At 45.3% G+C, this 18,445-nt stretch overlaps 3 protein-coding genes across 4 annotated transcripts in view; all 3 read left to right on the top strand.

The window, feature by feature from the left end:
- Nucleotides 1-17,052, top strand: part of VPS15 (protein kinase family protein / WD-40 repeat family protein) — a 148,074-nt gene extending 131,022 nt beyond the window's left edge. For both annotated transcript variants that reach the window (XM_086774872.1, XM_086774871.1), the window contains exon 13: nucleotides 16,355-17,052. In XM_086774872.1, coding sequence (XP_086630998.1) covers nucleotides 16,355-16,534 — 180 coding nt within the window. In that variant the 3' untranslated portion in view covers nucleotides 16,535-17,052. The remainder of the gene's footprint in view (nucleotides 1-16,354) is intronic.
- Nucleotides 3,707-4,824, top strand: LOC147618433 (uncharacterized). Its single transcript, XM_086774874.1, has one exon. The coding sequence runs from the start codon at nucleotides 3,790-3,792 to the stop codon at nucleotides 4,714-4,716; it is 927 nt and encodes a 308-aa protein (XP_086631000.1). The 5' UTR covers nucleotides 3,707-3,789; the 3' UTR covers nucleotides 4,717-4,824.
- On the top strand, nucleotides 4,817-6,065 carry LOC147618432 (uncharacterized; the record flags this gene model as incomplete). Its single annotated transcript, XM_086775049.1, has 1 exon — nucleotides 4,817-6,065. A coding segment is annotated over one exon (1,101 nt), but the record flags the coding sequence as incomplete, so codon positions are not given.
- Nucleotides 17,053-18,445: the final 1,393 nt, after the last annotated feature.

Here is an 18,445-nt window from a genome sequence, read left to right as displayed (position 1 = left end):
CGGCTGCATAAAGCAGGTGCACGTCTGCACTAGATCCAGGCTCCAAGACCATAGAGCTCTCACAAACTCGCGAGACTCTCTATATCCAATAACTAACCTTGGCCACCCTTTTATAGGCTCTTGGCCGGTCATCGGGCGTCCACACTTGGCCGCCCACCCGTCCATACTTGGGTGCCCGCCCGTTAGTATATCCCTAACTCAGCTCGTCAATCAGCCTGCCTAGTTCCAAGCTTCCCCAAGCCTCGAAACTAGTCTTGCATGCATATAGCACACGGTAGATACCCACTGTGCACATGACATCTCCCCTCCCCAATGGTACCCCGTAATGTGAAGATGTGGTCCAGTGTGGAGTGTCCTCTCCGAAAACCTGCCTGCTTTGGTGCTCTGAGGCTCTACTCCTCCATCTATCTGTTGAGCTCATGCTCCAAGATCGATCCATAAATCTTGGCCAATGTGTGACCAATCATAATAGTCTTGTAGTTACTGGGATCCATGGGGTCACCTGCTTTCAAAATGGGCACAATGATATTAGAAGACCAACTGGCAAGGAAACCTTCGCATAGGGCCCTGTTAAACATATGAATCAGAAGTGGAATTAATACATCCCTTGCATGTGAGAAGTGCTCGGCAATCAGCCCATCATGATCCTGCGTTCTCCCATTTTGCATCTTGTCAATAGCATCTCTCACCATGCTCAAGTGGAGGTGGTTGTTTCGGGACATGGTAAAGGGAGGTGGCATATGCATGCCATATGTTGGGTGAGGTTATCGGGGTCAGTGAGCGACAATGCTGGAAGAGCCTCTAGGCCTCCTTGCAGCCCCGTCCCAAAAACAATTGGTACAACTCTTGCTCGAGGTGAGCTAGGTAGGCTCGCTGCTTCTTCCGTACAAGACAACGAAAGATCTGTCGTGCTTGCTGGTGATGAGTGGTGGAGCCCAGAGCGACCTCCTGCTGTAGGCAGGCATGGGTCTCACGGCACTCCTCATCATACCAATTGTTGTGTGGAATAGTCCCTCTAGGTGGTCTGGGGGTGGCTCTGGTGTGAGGGAAAGACTTTGTGATAGTCACTTCTTGGACTTTGTACCAGGGCCTGTATCACTTAGACTCATTTGAGAAGAGAGCAGAGGATGCATGTTTGGCCACTACTTCTGCCATGCAAGAGGTAGAGTTATGGCATGCCAGATTTGGGCATGTGAATTATGGCCGTTTGTTGTTGCTACAAAGGCATCAAATGGTGTAGGATATGCCTCATGTGAAGCTGCCACGTAGACATGTATGTGAAGGGTGCATTTTAGGTAAAATGCATAGGAATGCCTTTCCAAAGGATGGATCTGTAAGGGATATCCGGAAATTACAGCTCATACACAGTCATGTGTGTGGTCCCATGAGGACACTATCACTTGGGAGCCTCTTTATTTTGTGAACTTCATTGATGATTACTCTAGATTTTCTTGGGTGTACCCTTTAAAAGAAAAATTTGAGGTGTTTGTGTTTTTAGCATTATGTAGCAAGAGCTGAAAATGAAACAGGTTGCAAAGTGCAAATCCTCCCGCTCAAATCGAGGGGGGGAATACATGTCAGATGCATTTAGATATTTTGGCAAAGAAAGGCATCAAATATCAATGCACAATGCCATACACACCACACTAGGATGGTGTGGAAGAACGAAAGAATAGGTCATTAATGGAGATGGCTAGATGAATTGAAACAGGCCTTCGTAAGGGTTGTGGCACAGGTACTGAGCTTATCTTCAAGAAAACAACAATTTCACGCTTAAAACCTTGACAAAATCTGAAAATAAACAAAAGAGAGAGTAGAGAGAGAAGACACCACATTAGGGGTTGAAACAGCCTTGCCCCCCCCGCGAGTTATATTAGATAAAACTCCTTGGAGGAGTCTTGAGTACAAGTTCTTAGAGCTAGAGAGCTCTCTTGTCTTTTTACATGTCTCAACAATGAGAGAATATGTAACACGCGGAAGCTCTGAGAGTCTTCTTTCAACCCTAAACACCACTTAGAACATGGAGATGCAAAAACGCAGACAGAAGGGAGAGTAGAGAGAGAGAGATAGCTGGAAATTCAGTATATTCATATCGTACAAAAAGGTACTCTAGATCTACAGCCATAGGCTGCCTTGAAAAGGTAGTGAAATACCCTACTCTAATCCTAGTCTAGACCCACACCCAAAGGGGGAGTGAATGACTACACAATGAGCATCTGTGCCTTTATATAGGCTCTTGGACCCCTTGGAGTGCTGGCCAACTGCTGGTCGGCCAGCCGACTGGTCATAAATCCCATGTAATGATGCGCTTGCAGCCGCCTTGCCCTTTGGTACAGCCGACAGCCCTGTATGTAGCCAACAGCACCCTGTCATGCAGCCGACAGAGCAAGTCCAACCCTTGCCAATCTGCACCTCATGCTCAAAACTTCCTGGTTCTTAATCTGTTTTTCTGGTTGCCTCTTCAGGATTAGCTCCAGACAATGTTCATGGCAATACTTGCACATGACATCCCCCTCTGCTAAACTTGATGACGGGATTCCAACCTGTTCTTGGATGACTATCATCATCCCATTCTGTTCCCTGAGTCCCTCTGTCATCCATCCATCTCTGGCAACTCTTTTCTTTGAAATCCCGGCCCGGTCTCCACAACCACTTTGACTCTGAGAATAAGATCTATGCATCTGTTCCATCCAGTCCCCAATCCGTTCCTGCCCTGACTCTGAACACTGTCTTGGTCTTCATTCCTGAGAAATGAGTCTAGCACTCTCACATCATCCCTTGGAGGATAATCCTCCCTTGGGACCGTTGCCCGAAAACCTATTTGGCTCACAGGACTGCCATCCCCTCTGGCTTTGTGGAACACCACCAATAAACCTCCTGGTGTTGGGTTTTATGCTGTGTATGCACCCAGAGGAGTGCTAGTGATCATCAATAGATTACTGGGGCACTTTTTACTTCAGCTAGTGGAGGTTTTTTTCCCCAGTTTAGCTTAGTTTCACTTATAAACAGTTTATAAGTGTTTTGGTCCATCCGGCACATTTTATGGCCGGACATGTGAACACATCTTTTAGGTCACTTTATTATGTGGCTATTGTACTTCACATTATAAAACTGAATACACAACAAGAGTCGTGTTCTCTCTCTGCTTTCCCACGCAGGGTTGTTTCTCGTACGCGTACGAAACGCGTACGAATCAATTCGTACGTACGATTCGTACGGTACGATACCGTACGATATCGTACGGTACGATATGCCAGATTTGCCCATTTTTAGCCGTTGCGCCGCCGCCGACTGCGCATTTTCGTGGCCGTTTCTGTCCGTTGCGCCGCCGCCGACTGCGCATTTTCGTGGCCGTTTTGTAGCCGTTTGCTGGCCGTTTTGGGCATGCTTTGTGGCCCATGTGCCCATTGGCCATGGCCCATGCTACATAGCCTTATAAAATGCCCACCCCCTAAGCCTCTCTCAAAGCTCTAGCCTCTCAATGCTCATTACTCAAGCCATCAAGCCCCCCCCTCTCTTGAGTCTTGCTCAAGTGACCATCAAGCCCCCCCCTCTCTCTCTCTCTCTCTCTCTCAACTCTCAACTTTCAAGCCACTCTCTCCCCCATAGGCCCTCTCTCAAGCCTCTCTCTCTCTCTCTCAAGCCTTTAGGCTCTCTCTCTCTCAAGAGTCAAGACTCAAGCCTCACTCTCATTTTCTCAAGCCTCTCTCTCTCTCTCTCTCTCTCTCTCTCTCTCTCTCTCAAGCCTATCCATCTCTTGAATCTTCTAATTTCTCTCTCTCTATTACAATGACAAGGGAGAAGAATGAAGCCTTCAATGTGCATGCTATCCATGTAGAGAAAGCCGATGGAAAGTCCAAGTCATATAGGTGGACTTGTAAGTATTGTGGCAAACAATACACAAGTGGAGTTACTAGGCTTCTCCAACATGTTGGAAAGGTGGGGGGGCAAGTTGCGCCATGCAAGGAAGTCCCCCTTGCTATATCCGATGAGATCTTCAACAAGATCAAGGGTGGATTGGGTGCTCACTATGATAGTGGTAGAAGCTCAAGGGCGGATGATGAGGTCATTTCCCCGCCTTGTGATACATCCTCCCCCGCCGCCTCCATCGGTGCCACCTCCATTGGTGCCACCTCCGCCTCCGCCTCCTCAAAGAGACAAAGGCTTGAGTCTCCCATGAGGCAAGCCACTCTAGCCCAAGCTACCGGGGGGTTCTCTTCTTCTCTATCACATCTCCGAGAACGGCAACGGCTAGCGGATATAGAGATTGCACGCACCATTATTGAGTGCAATCTCTCATTCCATGTGCTCAAGGTAGATCAATGGAAGTCAATGGTGAAAGCCATTGCAAATGTGGGCCCATGTGAAGGATGGACCGGCGTCTCCTATCATGACATGCGCACGAAGAGGCTTGTGGACGAGAGGGAAAGAATCGATAGATCTCTCAATCCGGTGCGGGCGGCATGGTCCAAGTATGGGTGTAGCATCCTCTCCGACGGATGGAGTGACCGGAAGAAGAGAGGCATCATCAATATACTTGTCTCTTGCCCTCTTGGCACATACTTTGTGCGGGGCGTGGATTCCGGAAAGGCGGGGAGGAAAACATCGGGTGCATTCATATATCGCCATATCAAGCAAGCCATCATGGAGGTAAGTTTCAACTTTCAAATTGCACTAAAGTCTTTAAAGTTTAGGCTTTGGTATATCAATATGTGATATGAATCATATGATCATATGTGGCTATATCATGAGTCATGACTCAAGTCTCATACGGCATACGCTCATTGCATCCATTCATGTGCATTGTGACATGTAGGTTGGATCGAAGAACGTGGTGCAAGTCATCACCGACAACGCTTCAAATTGCCGTCGGATGGGGAAGTTGCTCGAGAAGGACTATCCCTCCATAGTATGGACGCCTTGTGCCTCCTCCCATTGCATTGACTTGCTCATGGAGGATATGGGCAAGTTAGTGTGGATGAAGGAAGTAATGACCGAAGCTATCTCTATTGTTACCTTCTTCACCACAAAGGTGAAGGTGCTTGCCATGTTCCGCGAACATAGCAAGTTGGAATTGAAGAAGCCTTCATCTACACGCTTCGCCTACATGTGGCTCGTCTTGGAGCGCCTCCACGATGTGAAATCCTCCCTTCGCCAAACAGTGGTCTCCACAATGTGGAATGAGTGGGATGAGCGAGAATCGGCGGAGGCCGAAGCCATGCAACGGCTTTGCCTAAAGGAGGAGTTTTGGCAGTCGGTCCGCATTATTGTCATTGCGGTCACGCCCTTCTATAGGGTATTGCGGATGACCGACATGGAGGGAGCCACCATGGGCCTTCTTGTTCACTTCATGGGAGAGGCCATAGCAGAGTTACGCGTTTCTCCTTCCATCGACGAGGAGAAGCGCGATGGTATGTTGGCCATTGTGGAGAAGAGATGGAAGTGGATGCGAAGACCTATCCATGGTCTTGCCGCTTTATTGCATCCGGCTTACAAATCACCCGCCCTCTTCACCAACGTGGAGCTACTTGAAGCCCGAGATGCTTACTTGCCCAAAGCATTGCCGGAGGATCGCCATGGGAAGTTCCTTGAGGAGCTCATAAGCTACAATGACCAAAGGGGAGGAGCCGCGTTTGCATCTACTACCTGTTGGAAGAGGGAATCCCTTGTGAAGCCCCTCTTTTGGTGGGAGACATTTGGGTATGCGCTCTCAAGCCTCCAAAAGGTGGCTTTGAGAATCCTAGCTCAGGATTGCTCTTCGGGTGCATGTGAGAGGAACTGGAGTTCCTACTCACTTGTACACACGAAGTTACGTAATCGCTTGAGCACGCAACAGTTAGAGCGGCTAGTGTATTGCCGCGCTAACTTGCGCATGCTGCGCGCAATGCAAAAGATGGAATCAGCGAGACAGGTATAAGTTACAACTTATAAGTTATAAGTTATAAGCATTCAAATTTCAAACTTCAATGTTTATTGGAATTTGGAACCAAATTCTAATACATTGCTTGTCACTTGATCATTGTACAATGTAGGTGAATGTGGATGCATTCAAGCTCACAGGGGACACTCTTCAGAGTGTAAACAAAGTGCAGGATGAGGAGGAGGAGAGGATCTATGCAGAGATCTATCGAGAGCTCGAGTCATTTGATCGACGACCTACTCGCACTCGTCGTGGGCGTGGAGGTAGTGGCAGAGGAGTGCAAGTAGGAAGCCGTGGATGCACGGTTCGTGGTGCTCCCAGGGACATAGTGCATACCTATGTGCGGCGTGGATCGGGTAGCTCCACACTCGCTCTTGCAGATGAGGATGCTCCCTTTGGCTTCTCACATGAGCTTAGAGAGCCCGAGTTCGATGATGAGGGCAACCTTCTTAGCGATGGCGACTTCGGCGAGGCCACTGATGTGTCCTCTTCTCATGAGGATGATTTCAGCGAGAGCTCTGATAGTGATGCCTTTGTCTAGTCTCTCCTTGGGCCTTGGCTCTAGCCTCTCTTTTTGTACTCGCGCCTAGCGCGCATGATCGCATCGCACCTCTATACTTATGTACTTTTGTTTGTCACTTCAAACTTGTTTAGTTGTTTTTAATGATATTTTGGTTTGAAACAACTTCTCTAGACTCTACCCTTCCAAATTGAAAATGTCTATGTTTGTTGGTGTTCTTTAATTTAAAAAACCGTATTTTATCGTACCGTATCCCAAAATTTCATATCGTACCGAATATTCCCGTACGGTATCGTACCGTACGGTATCGTATTTTCGTACCGTGACAACTATGTTCCCACGTTTGTATTTGCAGCACCTCCAAACCCTAACCCTAACAGCTGAAAGCCTTCATTTGGTATCAGAGCTACCAGGTTGGCCTGCCTTGCCTTGCCCGTACTGTTCATCACCACCTTCCGTACTGCACTGCCGGTACACCCTTGCCGTCAGCTATCCGTACGAATTCGCTGACAACTACTGTCCTTCGCCGTACAACTCTGCCTGCCCGTACTGTTCCACCTCTGCGCAGCAAGACAGGTGCTTCCGTACAGCCAGCGCCGCCTTCAGCACCGTACTGTACCTGCTTCCGTACTGTACTACATACAGTCGACTGAACATGTACCTGCTCGCTCTGCTCCGTAATGTGCTCCGTACAGTACCACGACTGCAGCTGCCGTGTACCTGCTCGCCCAGCTCCGGATAGCACTAGTCGACTGTTTCCGTACTGTACTTGCTACGAGTACCTGCAGCTACCTACGACGTGAACCTGCTGTATACCTGTTCACACTGCTCTGTACAGTGCTCCGTACAGTAGCAAGACTGCAGCAGTATACATCCGCCGTACAGTCATCGTACTTGCAGTCTGCTCCGTACAGTCATCTGTACCTGCACAGTACAGTCGACTGTACTACTGCTCAGCACAGTAGTGGTAGGCATTACATACTTTGAATTTTGGGCATTTTTATTTTCTCTGTGAAAATCTTCAGGCAGATACAGGCAGACTTTCTTGCGAAGAAAACTCTACAGGTTTCTTGCAAGGTTTTGGGTGCAGTAACTTTGGGCAATTTTTGGGCATTTTGGCACTGTGTAAGCCATTTTTGCTGCTCTACTCAGTTCACTGGTGCATTGTGTTGCACATTCAGAGGATTGAGAGTGCAGGCATATTTGGGTAAACTGTATTCAGTGGAGTACAGTTGCTTTCAGGGTTCTTGCTATTGGGTTTTTTGATACACAGGTACAACATTGTGCATTGGCATAATGGCAAATCAACAGCAGAGTGATGTATTCACGTATTTGTCTAAGGAAGACAAATTGGACGGCACGAACTACTCCTTGTGGAGTTTTATGCTGAAAAATGTGCTCGTGGCAAAAGTTCTTTGGGATTTTGTTAGTGGTGATGAACCACGCCCAGGTCCATTGGCTCCAGAGACTCCTCCCCAAGGGGGTGCTCGTGGACGAGGACAACAGGTACAGGCTCCAGGTCAGCCATTGCCTGTTCAAAGGACAAATGCTCAGAAGACATGGGATGCCAGAGATGCACAAGCTTTGTCACTCATTGCATTGTCAGTACTGAGGTCTATTATACCTCATATTCGTTCAGCTGGCTCTTCACAGAATGCATGGGTGACTTTGGAGCAGATGTATGCTGCTCGTAATGAGGCTCGGATCTCGTTTTTGAAAAGAGAGCTGGAAAATCAGAAAATGAATGAAGGAGATCATATGTCTAGCCACTTAAACAAGCTGCAAGATTTGAGAGAGCAACTCATCAATGTGGATGAGATTATTCCTGAGACACAGCTTGTGTCCACCATCTTGCACTCTTTGCCAGGATCTTACTTGGCTTTTCATACCTCTTTGAACCTCAGCATGAGGAATGCTGTTGAACCCCTCAAGTATCAGGAACTTGTTGCTCTCTTACTACAAGAAGAGCAAATGAGGAAGAATATGAATATGAACACAAGTGCTGAACAAGCATTTACTACAGGTCAAAAGGGGAAAGGCAAATCTCAGCCAAAGAGTTCAAATCAGAATTCAGGTGATGGTGGTTCATCTCAGGATACCAAGAAAGGTGATGGACAGCCCAAGAAGAAGGGCAAATGCCATTATTGTAAGAAGCCAGGTCACTACATCACAGAGTGTAGAAAGAGGATTGCCAAAGAGAAGGCAAAAGAATCTGGGATGTCTGTAAATGATGCCTCTAAAGCTCCTCCAGAGACTGCTTCTTTTGTTGAGGACAGGGATTACTGTTTCTATACATGCAGCTATGATGCCTCTTGGTCTTCACAGGCACTCAGTATGACAGAGCATGCATGTACTTGGTATTTTGATAGTGGTGCTTCAAAGCATATCACATCTCGCAGGGATTTGTTTTGTCATGTAGGCCCTGCCCCTGTTGGCAAAACTGTTCAGTGTGCCAACAATGCTTCATATCCAGTTCGTGGCATTGGGGAGATTCAGCTCACAGCCATTGATGGCTCTATTCTTCGCCTCACAGATGCCTTATATGTACCAAGGATAAAGAAGAATTTGTTGTCCATTTCTTCTTTGGCACATTGTGGTATGCAAGTCCACTTTGATGATGATAAATGCATGGTTAGAGACAAAGCTAATGCTTTGACCTTGATGCTTACTGGTACATTATGTCATGGACTCTATCAGTTGGATGCATTTCAGCCAGTGGATCAGTCTGCTTATAATGCATTCACTCTTACTCCAGCTATGGTTGATGCGGAGTTATGGCATGCTCGCATGGGTAAATTTTGGTAGTCTTATGCTTATGCAGCGACATAACATGTTTACAGACCTACCTCTCATGGAGAAGCCTCCAGATCACATTTGTGAAGGATGTATTTTGGGAAAAATGCATAGGTTTTCCTTCCCACGTGATCATGCTCTACGAGCAACTGCAAAGTTGCAGCTAATACACAGTGATCTTTGTGGTCCCATGCAGACGAAGTCATTAGGTGGTTGCTTCTATTTTGCTACATTTATTGATGACTTCTCTTGTATATGCTGGGTCTATCCTTTGACACAGAAATCACAGGTATATGATGCATTTTTGGCCTTTGTAGCACTTGCTGAAACAGAGTCAGGATGCAAGGTTAAGACTCTCCATTCTGACCGAGGGGGGGAATATATGTCACACATGTTGAATTCCTTTCTTGAGAGTAGAGGTATAAAACATCAGTATACTACTCCTTATACTCCACAGCAGAATGGGGTTGCAGAAAGGAAGAATCGGTCACTCATGGAGATGGCCAGATGTATGCTAAAGGCAAAGAGGCTACCACATATTTTTTGGGTGGAAGCTGTCATGTGTGCTTGTCATATTTTGAATCGATGTCCCACAAAGGCATTGGTTTCCATTACTCCTTTTGAGGCTTGGCATGGCCGCAAGCCTTCGGTATCACATTTTCGTATCTTTGGGTGTCTTGCATATGCACATATACCCAAAGAGTTGAGGAGGAAGTTGGATGATAAAGCCACAAAATGCATTTTTGTTGGGTATAGCCGTGAGAGCAAGGGCTACCGGTTATATGACCCACTATCCAAGAAGATATTCACTAGTCGGGATGTGATTTTTGATGAAAAATCAGAAATATCCATGGCTGGTTATGATGCAAATCAGGCTGAAAATGATGTGTTTGAAGGTCTACTACCTATGGAGTTTCATTCCACAGTTGGTGATCCAACTCATGAGGATACAGGACAGCCAGCAAATCATGTAGATGATCTCTTGCTCATGGAATCTAATGATGACAAAATTGTAGCTTTTAAAGAGATACTGCAACAACAGACATTTGACATGTCTAGTTTGGGGCTCGTACACTACTATTTGGGCATACAGTTTGTGCAGGATAACAGAGGCATTGGGTTGTTGCAATCTCGGTATGTTGCTAAACTTATGGAGAAGTTTAAATTTCAGGATTGCAAGCCTATTAGCACTCCTATGGAGCCTGGGATGAAACTGTCACTACAAGATGACAGTATTTCCTTTGATGCCACTACATATGCTCAGGCTGTTGGGTGCCTTATTTACTTGTGTACTACACGGCCAGATATTCATGCAGTCTCTCAGTTGAGCAGATTCATGCACAGCCCGCAGTTGTCACATTGGCAAGTTGTGAAGCGTGTATTCCGATATTTGCAGGGTACCTTGTCTCTTGGATTGCTTTATCCTGAGGAGGGTGACATGCAGTTATACGCTTACAGTGATTCAGATTGGGCTGGTGATTTTGATACCAGACATTCCACTAGTGGAAATTGTTTCTTTCTTGGCTCTTCATGCATTTCTTGGCTAAGCAAGAAACAGACCACAGTGGCCACTTCGTCTTGTGAGGCAGAGTACAGAGCAGTCTACACTACTACTGTTGAGTGTTTGGCTGCGTCGTCTCATGACTGATATGGATATTTCAGTGGAGGAGCCTACACCTATCTATACTGATAGTCAGAGTGTCATTGCTGTGGCCAGGAATCTTGTGTTTCATGCTCGCACGAAACACATTGAGATTCACTATCATTTTGTTCGGGAGAGACTCCAGGCAGGTGATATCAGTCTGATCTATTGTCTTACAGATCAGAATGTGGCAGACATCTTCACCAAGGCATTACCACGTCCGAAATTCGAAGCATTCCGCACTGCTTTGAATTTGTTTCCTTTTGGTGGATGATGTACAATGATCACATATGACTCCAGGGGGGTTTGTTGGGTTTTATGCTGTGTATGCACCCAAAGGAGTGCTAGTGATCATCAGTAGATTACTGGGGCACTTTTTACTTCTGCGGCACATTTTATGGCTCGACATGTGAACACATCTTTTAGGTCACTTTATTATGTGGCTATTGTACTTCACATTATAAAACTGAATACACAACAAGAGTCGTGTTCTCTCTCTGCTTCCCCACGTTTGTATTTGCAGCACCTCCAAACCCTAACCCTAACAGCTGAAAGCCTTCACCTGGGAGCTCTTTCGATCTTGTGTTCCTTGCCTTGGGCTTCGTACCCGTGCACTTTCTTGTACCTTGGACCTGTACACCATCATATGGGACTGAAACAACGTTTAGCCTTGCTGAACCTGATGCTCTGATACCAATGTAACACGCGAAAGCTTTGAGAGTCTTCTTTCAGCCCTAAACACCACTTAGAACATGTTGATGCAAAAACGCAGACAGAAGGGAGAGTAGAGAGAGAGAGAGAGAGCTGGAAATTCAGTATATTCATATGGTACAAAAAGGTACTCTAGATCTATAGCCATAGGCTGCCTTGAAAAGGTAGTGAAATACCCTACTCTAATCCTAGTCTAGACCCACACCCAAAGGGGGAGTGAATGAGTCTACACAATGAGCATATGTGCCTTTATATAGGCTCTTGCACCCCTTGGAGTGCTGGCGGACTGGTCATAAATCCCATGTAATGATGCGCTTGTAGCCACCTTGCCCTCTGGTACAACGGACAGCCCCTGTCTGTAGCCGACAGCACCCTGTCATGCAGCCGACAGAGCAAGTCCAACCCTTGCCAATGTGCACCTCATGCTCAAAACTTCCTGGTTCTTAATCTGTTTTTCTGGTTGCCTCTTCAGGATTAGCTCCAGACAATGTTCATGGCAATACTTGCACATGACAGAATAGCTGAATTTATAGTTCTTGCCCAAAAGCACTTGAGAAAAGCGCTTTAAAACTCACATATAGGCCAAAAAGCATCTTTTTAATAATAAAAGCTCTTCTCTTTTTAGTTATTAAAAAGCTTTTAATCTTTTGCTTTCCAAAAGCTAGTCGCATCATTCCAAGCTTGTAAGGTGACCTTGTGTTGCTTTCTTGCCACGTGTCAGTGCCATGTCACCATCACCACGTCATCAATGCCACACCACCTTTCCTTTTTGGGGGCGGATATAGGTTGTGTTTTTGCATATCAACAACCTGTATTTTGATGCTTCGGTGACATGTATGGTCAAAAGTTTTGGATGGAGGCTATTATGTGTGCAGCAACACATGTTTTGAACAGGGGCTCTACCAAAGCTTTAAAGACCAGTACTCCATTTGAGGCCTGGTATGACAGAGGATTGCCTTGCATATGCTCATGTCCCTCCACAGCTAAGAGGCAAGCTGTCACCAGCCTGGACATTTCCCAGTATGAAAGGGGTATGGTGGACTCCAGGATGTCTAAATATTTGGAAAATACAAAGGACCACACTCCTAAAATTTAGGAGAGTTGCTTTTTTTGACCCGACTCCGATGGAAATTCTGGTTTGTCCAGCTTTTATGTTTTATGCAAAGTGATGATAGATATGTGTTAAGGTTGTGGCCATGTTTAAGTTTTTTGATATGCATTGATGGTATCAACAAGTGTGTCAAAGGCCCTGGTCCCCCGGGCACCGCCGCAAGTTACACAATCTAGATGACAAGGGAGTTGAATGCATATTTGTGGGCTACAACAGTGGTAGCAAGGGATAATGTCTCTACAATCCACGCAGTCAAAGGATTTCTGAAAGTAGAGATGTTGTTCTTGTTGAAAATTCAGCACATCCACTATTAGAAATGCCTAATGGAACAATATGTAGGTGTGTCCATTGTAGATCATGACATAGAGGAAGTGTCACCATTTGACCACCCAATTGGTCGACCTGTGCTTTCTCATTATGTATGTACATTGGATTGGCATCCATGGCAGTTGCATATGTCAAGGATTGATGCCACTCATGCGATACTGTGGACTTGGCTTTCCATTGGGACTTGTGCCTTGTGTGTACATGTTTGAAAATGCTTGGAGGATTGGTGTTCCCTTGGGTCTGGTATCTTGTGTACTTGCTTGGAGCACATCTATTTTGGTATAGTCTCATGAATGGAGATTGTCCATACCAATGCTGCCTTGCATAGCATCTTTATGTGCTTGCTTGCAATTGAATTTGCATGTTGTTTTCATGCCTGCTTGCTTGCAATTGAATTTACATGTTGTTTTCATGCTTGCTTGACCAATGTGTAGTTCCAGGTAAGAGGACACCTGCTCGTGAATCGTGTGTGTGAAAGTGTATGCTAACATGGTTATGTGGCATGTGACAGGTGGTAAGTATTGATCAAAACGTAGCATTAGGAATTAGTATTAATTATAAGTGAGTATGTACACACTTCAAGTTTTGGGTGACTAAAATTCACTTATAAATTATGACCAGTCGTGTGTTCGAACTTCGCACACACTGATGTCCCGAGTGGGACAAAACTCAATGCCCACCACCTAGACCTTATCCCCTTTGTACAAAGGGAGCAACCAGCCATGTGTCCATCCTAGCTTGCACCACAAATCACTTGTCCTCTCTACCTGACACCTAGGGCGAAGATTTCCGGTGTCATCGACTCTACTTGCAATTAGTAAGCTTATATATGGAAGCAAGTAGCAGGAGGGAGAAGCAAGAATCCATGTTCACATACCTTGTGTAGTGTTCTCTTGTCCTACATGCTCTCTTGTAGATTGTTGCTACCATGTGTTGGTGGAACAATAGAGAACAGATGGTAGAGAACATGGGCACTTGAGAGGGTAGTGTGAGTTGCAAGTCTACACCGACAACCACATTGTTTGCAATACTATATTCATATGCATTGGTATGGAAATCTGGTGAGAAATGCCCATGACACTATGTGCTTGATTCTCCCAAGATCAATATATCTTATTTGAGGGAGGGGCCGGCCGTTCTGGCTCATTGTGCGTCTCTTGTCAATTCAGCAAATTACTTTTTGTATTGAGCATGTTGTTCATTAAATCTTGGTGTATTTAAGTGTATTGATTAGCATTGTGTTCAACCAAGTTACAGGAAGCAGTTCATGAAGAGGGGACACCTTGGAAGAGGCTAGAACAATGCCTTGTTGGTTGGCCCGTACTTTACAGGAGGAGAGTAAACTCTTGGCCCCTCTTCATAGCAGGATATCCCACCGTGCGCGTGCGCGCGCCGGGGGGGGGGGGTGGTGGTGGTCTATGCTTATAGTGATTTAGTTTGAGATGGAGACTGACACCCATTAATCAACCAATAGGAACTGTTTTTTTCTTGGCAACTCATGGATAACTTGGTTGTCCAAGAAACAACCCAGTGTTGCCACATCTACCTATGAGGCTGAGTACAGGGTAGCCTTCACTGCTACGTAGAGTGTGTATGGCTGCGGATGTTACTTTTTACAGATCTTCGTAAGTGTCAGTAAACACCCACTACCATCCTCACTGATAGCTAGAGTGCTATGGCCAGATCACTTTAACCTACTGCTCTACATAGGATAACATTGCAGATCTGTTTACCAAAGCATTGGCTCGAGAGAAGCTTGAAGCTTTCCGCAAAGCTTTAGGCCTACTCACAAAGAGTGATCTGCAGCCTTGTATAGGTTCACATTACTACTACAAGAGGGATTTGAGGACATATGCTTATATGTAGTGTTGCATGTGAACATGCACCAACTCTAGGGGCACTTTTGTCCTACAGGTTTTTTCCCGGACATTTGGTGTGAAAGTACACCTAGACTAGGTTTATTATTATCACTTGTACTTGTCACTTAACATATTATTGTGTGAATATACGTGCAAGTACTTCTCCCTCTCTCCCTCTCAATCTTTTTTCTTCTTCTGTGTTTTTGAGAGCTTCCATTGCCTCCCAAACCCTAACACTAGGTTTGTGTGAACCAACACCAACCCCATGGGGCATGAAAATCCAAACCTTGAAACAGAGGGTTTTGCGTAACCTTTCCCTTATGTTCCTCCGCCACGTGAATATGCAGAAGATATGCTTAGGATGGCTTTTGAAATGGGAAGGGGGGTTGCAACAAACATAGCACCTAGAGCCTTAGAATTGGGCAAATCAAAACCAATTCACATCTCAAGGATGGTGACCAAATTTGATGGAAGTGGAGCTTCCATTCAACTCCTAGAGAAGTTCTTTCAAGTTTCCAAAGCCATGGACAAGATTGATGATCCCACCAAGATTTGTTCATTAGGACTTTCTTTAAGGCAAAGTAGGCTAGTGATTTAGAGTACTAAACCCGCTTGAAAAGGCTAGCTATGAGGTTTGGAGACGCACCTCTATCGTGGGATTCTCACCCGGTGGAGCCAGATGGAGCCCCATCACACAAATCTATAACCTCAAGCAAGAGCAAGGAGAGATAATGTGGGACTACATTGCTAGAACCAAGTATCTCTTCATGAGATGCAGTCCCCGAGAAAGGCTAGATGACTTATCACTCATTGATCGATTCACGATCGATCTAAGAGTAAGAGGCTTCATGACCATCTCTACAGGTCTAGACACTACACCTTTGATGAGTGTTGCCGTGAGGCAGTAGACCTAGTAGATAATCTTTAAGAGAGGGATCTAGATGTCTTCCACCCGAACCAAGAGATAGGGGACACATCATCCAAAGCCTTTTGTGGCTAAAGGCAGCCCAACCGACACCAACAAGAGTCCTAGCAAGGATGAGCATGGACGGCAGAAAATCTGCTCAACCGGTTAGGCTAGCAGTGGCAGGGCCAGCCCCAAGGGAAACCAACCCCAAGGCCAGCCCAACTAGTTCCTCAAGCTGGACACCCACACTTACTTCCACGAAGAGATATGGTTTGGTGTGCAATTTGCTGCTGAAACCACACAACAACAGTTTTGTGCTCATTGCCAGCGCCCACGAGAACCACAATGGCCTGGGTAAAGGATTAGGATGTGGCGAGGGAGAAGTCTGACAAGTAGCGTAGGTTAGGACATGTGGCATGTAGTTGTTTCTGTTGTAAGTATTGTGCAATTGATTTTTTGTATGTTCAGGGTAACTATTTACACCACTGTACAAAATTTAGAGTGCAGCGGGACAATTAAATAAATTCACAGTTCTTTCAAGTTGTATTTTTGGTGTGCTGTCAGGAAATCTGCATTCGGCATCAAGGGAGCAAAGTTGCCACTACTAAACGGTGTTTAGCTGCAGCTGCAACAGACACGGTGGGCTGTCATCGAGACTCTGTGCTGTCCTTAGCTTCTGCCCAAACCAACCAGCGACTCCTCATTTCCAGCTGCAGAGATGGTTCAATTAAAGTATGGAGATAGATACACACTTCCAGCCTGCCCAAGAAAGATCAGCAGAAGATGCTTCCACTACACATTGGCAAGGGGTAGCTGGACGTAATGGTGGGGTTTGAAAATTCTTATACATACCTCAACAGACTTGTGGACAAGCTTCTTGAAAGCGTCATATTTGTAAAATTTGTGTATAAATATAAACCTTTCAACACTGACTTGTATACAACATAGCCTTGAGGAGTCTAGTGACCTCCTGCAGGAGTGTCAAGATGTCATACTTCTTTTGTGGCATAGTACATTCAAATGTGCAACCCCAATAAGGTCTTACCCTGCTCTTGCAGATTCCTGGAGAGCGCTAAACCCAAAACCTTAAACAAGTGCTGGCTATTGACTATTTATGTCCCTAATGGCTCTGTACCTGGTTTCTTACAAGTGGATTGTTAGAATATCATGCCAGTCATGTGAATAAAGGCAAGACACCAATGTTGCTAGAATTTCTGAAATATACAAAATTGATGGGTATTTATACCCAGCATTTCTATGTATGTAGTCTCTTTCTCTCTCTAATATATGTGTGCGTGTGTGTGTGCTTGAAGCTGTGGAAGCTCGATTGTAAATTTTTAGAAAGAGATCAACTCAAGAAAAAATAGATATTTACATACGATTTGTGGTGAGATCCTTCAACTTTTGTGAAGCTTACACAAAAAAGAGATAACTAGAGACACCATAGTGGCTTCCATGGCTGCCAATAATGAGAGGTTTCAAATGGGTTACAACTTTCAAGGAGACCAAAACATCTTACAGGCTTAGTGGTGTAGCTATGCTTTTTCGTCACCCTTGTCCATGGTGCGGCTAGTGTTGACTAGGAGGCTACACACATGATTTTGGAGCATTGGATGTGTTTGTTTATTGTGTGATTTTGATTTGGAGTTTATTTTGTAGGGCATTCAATTTTCAACTATTGGTAAGGCAAAACTTTGGTTTTTTGAGGATTTTCATGAAATTGGTATCCAAGAGGCTTAGATTTCATTGCTTTGATTTAAGAATAAACTTAGCAATTGTGATTAGGAGCAGAATCCACTCCGAAGACATTAGCATTGAGCTCTATAGGTTGAATTAGAGTGGGATTGTAAATTTTTGTTCATGCATTGTTGGAATTGATAGATTAGAAGTATACTAAACCATTAATAAAAATAAAAAAACACTACATCATAATTTTTAGAGCGAGAGACCTCAACAATGCGACACGCAGGTGATGCAATGTTTTCCATTATAAGGGCAATGCGACACGTAGGTGATGCAATGTTTTCCATTATAAGGGCCCACATCGTGTTGCTGAGTGTCCTCATAGAACCATTGTTCCTAGTGTCCCAACTCTATCCTTGAATCCAGTGCCAAATCCCAATGTCATTCCATGTGGAGCTGGATGCTACAACTATGCTTTCGAACATGCCTTCAAGGATTGTTTCCCAGTGGCAAGAGTATTAGCCACGTTGACAAGCCTTACGAGGATGACTTATTCATACAGCCTCTCTGAATGCTATCAGAGGCTCCAAACTAAGTTGAGGGCAGTTGCCAGGGAAACATCCAAGGCAAGAAAGAAGTCCAAAGCTCTAGCTTCGACCTTGAAAGCCATCATCCTTGGAGCCAAAGATGTAAGCCCCAAAGGTTGCATGAGTCCCTTAAAAGGCTAACGAACTAGAATGAGAGGTCGAGAAGAAGAAGAAGACGTTGAAGAGTATGTAGAAACACAACGCACAATTAATTGTCAAGGGTAACGACGTCGTGACCATTGAAAGTGGTTCGGACGATAGCTCTGAAGCTACCTCCCTCTCGCAGAGATGGCTAGCCATCTCCCTTTCAAGCTAGCTCTTCCCAAAGAGAAGAAACCCATTGACTATGAAAACCTTCCAAAGAAACTCAAGGAATACCCCAACC

The sequence above is a fragment of the Cibotium barometz genome, chromosome 35 (assembly GCF_041138505.1).
Source record: "Cibotium barometz isolate CiBa-2024 chromosome 35, ASM4113850v1, whole genome shotgun sequence".
Classification (NCBI taxonomy): Eukaryota; Viridiplantae; Streptophyta; class Polypodiopsida; order Cyatheales; family Cibotiaceae; genus Cibotium; species Cibotium barometz.
This window is presented reverse-complemented; position numbering and strand designations above follow the sequence as displayed.

What these genes read in the sequence shown, in the direction of transcription:
- LOC147618433 (XM_086774874.1), top strand. Translation starts at nt 3,790, where the DNA reads ATGACAAGGGAGAAGAATGAAGCCTTCAATGTGCATGCTATCCATGTA.